The sequence below is a fragment of the Portunus trituberculatus genome, chromosome 38 (genome assembly GCF_017591435.1).
Source record: "Portunus trituberculatus isolate SZX2019 chromosome 38, ASM1759143v1, whole genome shotgun sequence".
Lineage (NCBI taxonomy): Eukaryota > Metazoa > Arthropoda > Malacostraca > Decapoda > Portunidae > Portunus > Portunus trituberculatus.
Window position 1 is genome coordinate 14,338,654 of NC_059292.1, and position 10,986 is coordinate 14,349,639.

General features: G+C 37.0%; 1 protein-coding gene across 1 annotated transcript; it reads right to left on the bottom strand.

The window, feature by feature from the left end:
- Positions 1 to 2,600: 2,600 nt before the first annotated feature.
- LOC123514992 (glutathione S-transferase theta-1-like) lies at positions 2,601 to 10,986 on the bottom strand. The gene is made up of 5 exons (XM_045273299.1): positions 10,738 to 10,986; positions 10,355 to 10,442; positions 4,383 to 4,533; positions 3,855 to 4,035; positions 2,601 to 3,719 (listed from the first exon to the last, which is right to left on the bottom strand). The coding sequence occupies exons 1-5, from the start codon at positions 10,844 to 10,846 to the stop codon at positions 3,562 to 3,564; spliced, it is 687 nt and encodes a 228-aa protein (XP_045129234.1). The 5' UTR covers positions 10,847 to 10,986; the 3' UTR covers positions 2,601 to 3,561.

The window sequence follows — 10,986 nt, forward strand, 5'->3', positions numbered from 1 at the left end:
TAAAACAAAATTTCAAGCTAAAGGGAAGGTCTCTCGACTGCCCACTGTAAACAATGTTCCCATCCTTAGAGTTCATATACATAAGTACCTGGATGTTCAGATGAGCTTCAGGAAATCTCTTCAAGCTGTCCACCATGTTCATGACTAAATTGTCCAAGTACCCACACGTTCAAGCTATTCATGTTTATTGTGATGGGTCTGTCAATGGCAGCAGGTCTAGATGTGGGCTGTTCATCCGTGACTACATCTCTGCCAGTCACTACACTGACGCTGAGGTTTCCAGGCGGCTCCCTGCACACATGTCTTCCACTAGAGCAGAACTGTATGCTGTACTGGAGGCGCTCCATATTGTGGCACCTCTCCATAAGAATGTATAGGTATTTCTTTAGTGACAGTCAGGCTGCTCTGTATGCCCTTCAATCCACCTCCCACATGGACTGTGATCTAGTTAATAAGTATCTTGATCTCATCCACGCCCTAGAAGGTGCTGGTGCCACGGTCCATTTTACCTGGATACCCTTCCATGTGGGTATCCCGCTAAATGAAAAAGCAGACCGCCTTGCTCAATGTGTCCTCGAAGATGACACAGTGGGCCCTGGCACTGAGTAAACTCTGAGTTATGTTAAGAATAGCATTAAGGACTTTGTACATAGTAGCATTAGTGATCAGTTGGAACTCTGTTGCCATAGGGGTTGTTGCACTAGTCTTCACTCAAACCTTTGCTCAAAACTCCACCTTGGATGATTCTGGGCTTGTCCCTCCCTCTGACTATTTTATGTATTCAATAAAAATTCTTCATTATGATTTTTTCCGTGCCCTCGGTGGCCTAAACCCTTGAAGGGCTTATGGACCTGATGAGGTCCCTCCTATTGTTCTCAAAAACTGTGCTTCCGTGCTTGCACATTGCCTGGCCAAACTCTTTCAACTATGTCTATCAACTTCTACCTTTACATTTTGCTGGAAGTTTGCCTACATTCAGCCTGTTCCTAAAAAGCGTGATCGTTCTAATCCTTCAAACTACCGTCCTATAGCTTTAATCTCTTGCTTGTCTAAAGTTTTTGAATCTATCCTCAATAGGAAGATTCTTAAACATCTGTCACTTCACAATCTTCTATCTGATCACCAATATGGGTTCCATCAAAGTCGCTTTACTGGTGATCTTCTGGCTTTCCTTACTCAGTTTTGGTCATCCTCTTTTAGAGAGTTTGGTGAAACTTTTGCAGTCGCATTAGGCATATCGAAAGCTTTTGATAGAGTATGGCACAAAGCTTTGATTTCAAAACTGTCCTCCTACAGTTTTTATCCTTCTCTCTGTAACTTTATCGCAAGTTTCCTTACCAACCGTTCTATTGGTGCTGTGGTAGACAGCCACTGTTCTTCTCCTAAATCTATTAATAGTGGTGTTCCTCAGGGTTCTGTCTTGTCCCCCACTCTCTTTTTATTATTCATTAATGATCTTAACCTAACTTTTTGCCCTATCCACTCTTACGCTGATGATACCACCCTCGGTCTGTCCTTTACTCATAATCTTAAGAGGAAACTTCACATCTCATCTCTTGCTAAAACAGCTTCTATGAAGTTTGGCGTTCTGCAGCGTCTCCACCAGTTTTTCTCACCCCTCCATCTGCTAACTCTGTACAAGGGCCTTATCCATCCTTGTATGGAGTACTCTTCACATGTTATAGGGGGCTCCACTCATAAAGCCTTTTTCTCAATGCCGAAATGTTGCACCCCTTTCTATTTTTTATCGCTATTTTCATATTAACTGCTCTATTGATCTTGCTAACTGCATGCCTCCCCTCCTCCTGCAGCCTTGCTGCGCAAGGCTTTCTTCTTCCTTTCATTCCTATTCTGTCCAATCCTTTAATGCAAGAGTTAAGCAGTATTCTCATTCATTCATACCTTTCACTGATAAACTCTGGAACTCCCTACCTGCTTCTGTATTTCCATCTTCCTATGACTCAACTTTTTTTAAGGGAGTTGTCAAGACATTTGTTCCAGGCTTTTGGCTAATCCTTTCAAAACTTTTAAGGAAACTGCAGTTCCAGCGGGCATTTTTTTTCTAATATAATGTTACCCTTGGCAGTTCTCCTTCTTGCATAAAAAAAAAATCTGACTTAGTATAACAAAGTACAAGCTTTTTTGTCAAAATGTTGCAGTGTATTGGATTTATAAACTGTTTTCTTATGAAAGAAAAAAAATGAATATGCTCCCTGTTACAGAGCACTGGCCGGGCACCTACAAACAAGTGGCCAGCTGCGAACATAGCTGCCCGGTCTTTGTTTTGTAAACAAAGTCCAGTCAGTTGTGGATAGCCAAACAGCTACAAAACACGACACCTGTGAGTTCCCGTCACCCAACCTAGGTATCCTTGGCGCCCCAACCTGCTTAGCACCCGCCTAGGATGCCCAATAACTAACTGTCTTGCCATGGCAAGATAACAGTTTCCTCTCCTATTTAGGGAAAATTTGAATGTTTTGCAGGTGTTTCCAGGTGATTCAAAACCTCACTGTTGGAGTAGGTGGAGGTAGAGGTAGGGGGGAGGAGTGTGAGTGGGAAGAGAAAGGAGAGAGACCAGTTGAAAAAGGGTGCAAAAAACATTTTTTTTGGCTTTACAACAATCTTTTTTTATTAGAGGAGTTTGCATTGAATTGGTATTTGATTTGATAGAAATGCAAATCAAATTACAATCAGCAAAAGAGATTTTATCAAGCAGCAATTTCTTTTTTCAATTGAAATAACACTCGTCATTCTAATATTTATTTATTTATCTTTTTTATCAGCATGCCTAGGATTATTTTGGGGTTTCATATATAAGACCTACAAAATATTAGAAACATGACCTAAGTAATAATACCATAACATATAATCTAACTACACGTACTTTCAAATTAAAAATTTTCATAATAGGAAAATAAAAAAAAAAGGTTCTTTATGCAACAAAGTATTTGTGTTGATTTTGTTTGGTTGGAAAGATTTTCTTTTTTTTATTCAGAAAATGTAATATAATGTAGTATGGCTGTGTTTCTCTCCTCGACACTGTAATGGTAGGCAGTGTCAGAAATATGCCTATTTCCATTTTTTTTTTTACAGTAAGGCCTATAGCCTATACTGTAAAAAAAAAAAAAAAAAAAAAAAAAAAAAAAAATTGGAAATAGGCAAATTTCTGACACTGCCTACCATGTATAGACTGATGGCTTCTAGCAACTTACCTTACTTTTTCATGTTTGTTTTTAGAAAAAGAAAAAAAAAAATCATACTTTAAATTTAAGCATTCCCTCACATCTTATCCTCAAGAACTTATGAGAAGAAATGACCCTCACTGTCCAAGTGTCAGTCAGGTTTTAAAATTTCTCTTTTTATAATTGTAAATAAATTTTTTTAGTATTTAGAGTATATGTTCTACTTTTATGATGTGCTTTTCCACTTGTTTTGAAAAACAAGTCTCATATTTTCTTTTTGTTACACTTTATAGCAATATAAAAATATGTACAATACTACTGAAATTAACATATTTGATTGTATAGGACCAGCCTGTATCATCACAATGTACTATACATTTCAAAGTTTAGCACCAGGGATCTTGAATCCTTGCTTTGCTCGAACTTTACTGACAATAGCATGGCCCTCGTCATAGTAAGGATGGAAGGCTTCTCTTACACGTTGCAACCATGCAGTGACTAAAGGCCGCCCCTCACACACATCATACCCAGCCATACCTGTGAAAAAATTATCACAAAAAAAAAAAAAAAGAATTTACTAAGTCTCAGGAAATACTTGATAGAAATACAAGTGATTGTCTTCATGACAACATTTTTTTTTTCTATTATTATTAAGAAATTGATATTACTTACTGGGTTGTTCTAGTTCACAAGCAGCAAGAATATCAGCAATGGAAGCTTTATTTCCAGCAAGAAATAGCTGATCCTTCAGCCATATTGTTTCAAAATTCTCCAAGGCATCTTCCATGCGGGACTGGAAATCAGCAACCTTCTTCTCGTTTACCTCAGTCCCAAACATCTTGGGAATCAGGAACTAAAGGAACATGTTAAGTCAATACTCACATTTCAAGTATATGTTCATATGTCATCATGGAAGGATGAACTGTACCTACCTTCCATATAAGAATTAACAACTAAAGTACTTAGAAGAGGACCTACACACAACTATAGTCCTCACACAACTATATAAAATCTTTTCAATTAATTCCTGAACATGAATTCAACATTTTCTTTTAACAAAGGCTGGAACACCACCAACTAATCAAGATTTTAAGGCATTCCATTACAACAATGTGTTATGTAAAATTCATTCTTATGTAATTAACTATTTTGGACTTCCTTGTAATTCATAATCTAAAATAGCAAGTAATGCCAGTATACTTTGTGTTGGAAGTACATGGCACAGGAAATCCTGGTGTTGACGTGCTGCCATTCCAGATACTGATCCACCCGAGCCTGAGCCTTTGAGTCCTTAGGGTACCAGTGGTCGTCAATATTGTGCTCACGGCACAGATAACGTAGTATTGCAACGCTGAAATATACGTGTGCAAACAATTGAATGAACATGATCTAATATGACAGAAAAAGTGTTACACACAGCCACTTGAATTTCATAATACTGCTAACCAACACCTCAAAATGCATGTGCAAATAATATTTTTTACTTAAAATAAAAAGTACTGTACTTTCAGTGAAACCTCAAGCAGTATCTGAAGGAATTCATGCTACAATCCTGTATACAGTAATAAACAAAATCATTAAGCTGTATATAATGTATACAGAGAGTTGCCTCAAATCTTCCCAATCTTTCCTAAATTAATAAAACTATTCATTACATAATACTGATTCCCAGAAACTGACTGAAATCAGCTTAATGTGAGTAGTAAATAAAAAGTACAAGTCCCACATACAGTCCTTGAAGATAATAGTTTGTCTTTTTTATTCATTGACTTATTACTAATATCATTATTATTATTATTATTATTATTATTATTATTATTATTATCATTATTATTATTAATCGCTATTATTATTATCATTATTATTATCATCATTATCATTATTATTAACATTACCATTGTATCATTCTTATCATTATAACATGTTATATATCTAGATTTTAGCAAGGCGTTTGATAAGGTACCGCATAGGAGGCTAGTGTACAAATTGAGACTACATGGGATAGGGGGTAGGTTAGTTGATTGGATTAGTGAATGGCTTTCTGATAGGAAACAGAGAGTAGTATTAAATGGGGCAATGTCTGAGTGGAAGGAAGTGGTTAGTGGGGGTACCCCAAGGATCAGTGCTAGGACCTCTTCTTTTCTTGGTGTACATTAACGATTTAGATATAGGAATTAGTAGCAAAGTATCAAAGTTTGCAGATGATACTAAGATAGCATGTGCAGTACAGGGTGAAAAGGACAATTACAGAATACAACGAGACCTGGACAGGCTGATAGCATGGGCAGACAGGTGGCAGATGGAGTTTAATTCTAAAAAGTGTCAGGTTATGCATTTAGGTAAAGACAACACAAACTTTAGCTATGAGATGGAGGGATGTTGGCTAGAGGCAGTAGAGGAAGGAAAGGATTTAGGAGTAGTGATAGACAGGACTATGAAATTTTCAAAGCAATGTTTAGAAGCAAGAAATAGGGCAAATAGGATCCTGGGTTTTATAAATAGAAATGTTAGTTATAAAAGTAAGGAAGTGGTGCGTAGCTTATATAATTCCTATGTTAGGCCCCATTTAGAGTATTGCATACAGGCCTGGTCACCCCACTATAGGCAGGATATCAACATGTTAGAAGCAGTTCAGAGAAGAGCAACTAGGATGATACCAGCATTAAAGCGCCTGGAGTATAGAGATAGATTAAAGGAATTAAACATGTTTTCATTTGAGAGGAGATGTATAAGAGGGATATGATAGAGTTATTTAAAATGTTCTCAGATACAAACTACATAGATGTGAGATCTTTCTTTACCTTAGAGGAGGAAATAGGACTAGAAATCATGGCAGGAAGATTAGAAAGCAAGGCTGCAGGTTAGATATAAGAAAATATTTCTTTAGTCATAGGGTGGTAGACTTCTGGAATGCATTGCCAGAGACGGTTGTAAATAGCACTAGTTTGACAATGTTTAAAAACAGATTAGATAAGCACTTAAATTTATTAGATTTATAATTATGTATAGCACTGCATGATAGTTTTATAAGAAATTTACTATAGTTAAACAAGACATGATCCCCATGTATGGGGACCACAAATTGTAGAGGATTTCGCTGCAGGACTTAGCCCTGTTAATGGGCCAAATACTTAGAATTAGTATATAATGTATTGTGTACTTGTAAGTGTATCTTTAAGTACTGATGACGAGGTCGCTGTGCGACTGATACAGGATAACCTAGATGGGCCCTGGTGGCCCTTTGTTATCCTATTATTTATGTTATGTTATGTTATGTTATGGGATGGAGAGAAAAGCTACAAAAATATGGATATATATGTGTACGGAGAGTAGTATAGGAAAGGTGTATATTAGGGTTCTGATAAGAAGAATAAGAGAAAGTTTAGAAAAGTCCAGAGGAACAGAGAGGTTTTAAAAAGGGAAGAGGTTGTGTAGACATGATTTTTCAAGAAAGAGAGGTGTATGAAGAGCTTTTTGGGGAAATAAAGGTCTTTTTTGTTATTTAATTATTTTGGGAAAACATAATGATAGGATTAACAGAAAAAGGATTATGAGACATTCTGAAAGTAATTGGAGTTGGAGGAAGGTTGCTGGAAGGAGTGAGAAGCTTTTATGTAAATAGCTAAGCATGTATGAGAGTTGGTGATGGCGAGTGACTTCTTCCCAGGCAATGCAGGTTTGTATCAGTTATGTGTTGTCCATGAGACTGTCCCTTCCTTACAAGTGCCAACAGGGCTATTAGTGTCTGTTCACCTTGTATATGGTGAGTCTGGTAAAGGAACAGAACATTAAGATTTTAGGCAGAGTTTGATCAGTGGGGAAGAAATAGTATGAAATCTAAATTAGATGATACATGTACAGATAATTATGCAGCTCTAGTGGCTGACTCACAAAGGAAGTTGAAAAGATTGGTAGAGGAGTTTAGTTGTGTTTATAAGGAGAAAGCTGAATGTAAATTATGGTAAAAGCAAAGTTATTAAAAGCTCAAGATATATAGGTGGTAAATCAATGGATGCGAGATTGAATGGAGAATAGCTGGAAGAGGTGGATTGTTTCAAGTATTTTGAATCAACAGTTGCAGTAAACAAGAATAAAGACAGAGGTGAAGAGCAAGGCAAAGGATGCAAGAAAAGTAGTACTTGGTGGACAGAAAAAATCTTTAAACACAGAACACTAGACAAGAGTGTAAAGAGAGGGTTCTATGAAGGAATAGCAAAGTCAGCAACACTGTAAAGTACTGAAACACAGAACATAGGAGTACTGGAAAAGAAATAGTTGAATAAAATGGAAGTTTTGTGTTTGAGGAGTATGTGTAGGGTAACATGGTGGGACAAGAGAAATTATAAGATAAGAACTGGTGTTTTGTGAGTTGATTGGATGGGGAGATCTGTGTGTGTAAGATGGTTAAGACAAGGAGGAGTATGTGTAGGGCAGTGGTTCCCAAACTGGGGGGCGTGCCCCCCTAGGGAGGCGTAAAGAGAATTCAAGGGGGGCGTGAAGTCATCTGCTAAAAAAAATGTTTTAATAGATTATAAGAATAATAAAATCAAAATGTCTCTCTGGAATGTACTATTATTTGTTTGAGTGGCTTTCATTATCAAAATTTAATACAAACAGAGATCTGTTTTCCTGAACAATGCTAAGAAATAAATGCAATAAAATAAAATAAGTTCACATGAGCAAAAGAGGAAGTGGGAGGGGGGGGGGTGTGCGGGTCTACTGGAAGCAAGAAGATAAGATAGTTTGGGAACCACTGGACTGTAGGGTAACATGGTGGGACAAGAGAAATTAAAAGATAAGAACTGGTGTTTTGTGAGTTGATTGGATGGGGAGATCTGTGTGTGTAAGATGGTTAAGACAAGCAGAGAGAACAAAGAACCATAACCTTCTAAGGAGAATAATGTGGTCAGACATGCATGATGAAAAATTCAGAGAAAGGTTTCACATAGAGTGAATGAACTGTGTAAATAGAGTATTGAATAAGAAAGGAACTATTATGCAGCACACAAGAACATGGTAGAGGTGAATGGAGACCAATAGCAGTGAGTGCATGAAAATGATGCCATCTCATTGCACATCTGGCAAATCCTATTGGCATATGGATCTCATTAGTGTGTAGGGAACTCCGTAAGAAGTATCCTGCATCTTCTGTGGTCTAAGGACTAAAGTAAGTGCATGGTAGGAAATGGTCTCATTATGAAAAAAGCAGTCCATGCTGTTAGGCCTTCGTGTGGAAATAAGGGGTCAGTTGTACTATGCTTAGCCTCCAGGGATGTAATGGTGTTGTCTATGAGACTGTCCCTTTCCTACAGGTGCCAACAGGGCTATTAGTGTTAATGATGTGTACATAACTGTGTGGTGCCTGTCTGTAGGATTGCCAGATGAGTATATGAAGCGTTCAGAATAGTAGTGATGTAAGCACCACCCCGGCCGATTTTGAGATTTGTATAGCATTTCCTTCATCTCGCCTTCAGCTTTCCAAATCTGCAACATTTAAGTCAAAATTCGGTTGAAATTCCCAATCTTTGGAGGGATACGCACGGCCGTGCGGCTGTCGACAAAAAACCCCTCTCATGCTCACTCAATAATGACGTATGTACTGGGGCAGGCAATGGGAGGCCTGCATTTTCACCCTGGCGTGTCTCAGCAAGCTGTAGTATAGCAGTATCTTCTTCCTTTTGTGTTTGGCTCGCATCTGTGCTGTCAGAAGGCATTAATCGACCGTATTGGCATCACATTAAAGTGACCGCACAGTGAATTTTACACCAACGTACCTCCACCAGCTTTACACAGTAACTTTTAATTTTTTACTATTTTACAAGGGTGGAGGTTGTTTATTATTAATATTAGCATTATTATTAATTTTTCGTTCCGAAAATACAGGTGGCCCCGCCAAGAAAAACGCTGTTAATGAGCAACTTCAGAACGTAGCTAATTACATTTTGCTTACAATGGTTGCAAAGTCCTGTTATACAGCTTCATTTTGCAAAAAACTAGAAGTTTCTACCTCAACTCAGTAAAAAGTTATTGCATTCTGAATGTTGCAAAACTTTAACTGTGTTTTTCTCCATAATTTATTTTTGGTGCTTACATCACTACTATTCTAAACACCTCACACAGATAGATAGATATATAAACTTGTTTTTAATAACTTATTCATTATCATTATTATTGCCTTTTCACTTTTCAATATCTAATGTTGGGGAGCAGACATATCCTTAAAACATTATAATATGTACCACATTTTCTCAAATAATCATCTTTCAGACAGTTATTATTAGTAAGAACACCTTGTTTGTGATTAACATTGCTTTGCTTTATAAAATTTGAACTTATTCAGTCCTTAACTTCTGGACAAAGTAAACACCCTAGATCCGAGACACTTGCTGAGTGAGTGCATTTTCTGAAAATACATAGTTCACAAAATACTTGACGTATCTTTCTTTAATATAAAGTCTAGAATTCACACATGACTGGATATTGCATTTAAGTTTCTCACAAGGAACACCACATATCATCGAAGAGAAAACTCATAGCATAAAATCCAAACAAAGGAGTAAGAGTGACTGTGTGATTAATGAAGTGCCATTCAGACAATGATTATGTGGATATCTGTATCCTTAGAAAATGTGGTAAATAAAGAAAAGATGGGTCCCTGCAGTTTCATTTCAAGTCATTAAAATCATGTAATATAATGGAAATAAAATTAGTCAGTTTTAACTGTTGTTAACAGTCTAATGGTTAATGATGTGAGAAAAATGTGTTACAACCTTTCAAAATTTTAATTTTGCTGATGATGTGGACATTAAATGGTGTTTACTGACACAGGTATATCAAAACTATAGTCTTCTGGTCCAGAGGTCTCAGGAAAGGCAAGACTTTTCTGAGGCCCTATAAACAAGAGTTACTAATGAAACAGGTAATATATATGTATGCAAGTAAGCACAAAATATATAAGACCTTTTAAAAAGAGGTACCTCTATGAAGATGTTTGATATATACTCATCAAAAAGTACACCCAAAATAAAAATTCAAACAGTATCTAAGGAAACACGCAAAACTCTAAAGACCATGTGAAGTTATTGAAAAGATCTTGTTTTAAATAGAAAATAATTTCAGAAAGAATTATAGCAACTGAACTGGGATAGAAAATTTAATACTAACTTCATTACCTTTCTGATAATTTAAAACCATTATCATCTATTGCTGGTACTTGCTGGAAAGGATTTATAGCTGCATACTCTTCTGTGCGGTGTGCTCCTAAAAGGAAAATATTACCAGTCAATTAATACCACGATACCGTATATCTTTAAGACTATGAATGCAGCCATCATTTTGTTCTACATGACACTAATGGCGTTAACTACTCTAAAAGGGGAGCTTGTAAACATCAGTTTTCTTAAAAAAAATAGGGCTGCAAAATAGTATAATCTACGTGATTATGTGACTGAGAACTATAGAACTACCAGGCTCCGTACATCGGTACAGATATGGTCATATTCCGTGCAGCCACTGTCTCCTTACTTAGGCCGAAATACATGCATTTTAACCCTACCTTTGGCGAGATTGACGAGGTTAGTTTCAAAGGGTATTTTGGTCTTCTTCAAAAAGATGTACAATGCCCTGGACGGCTGGGACATAAGATCAATATACAACTTAAGCATCGTGGCGGAGACGGAGGCTGTCCACTCAAGGGCAAGGAGATAACAAGAATATCAGAACGACTATAAAGGTACAGAGTGCAGACGAAATCCCGCGTCCAAGGGCAAGAACACACAGTCACACACACATACACACTCACTCT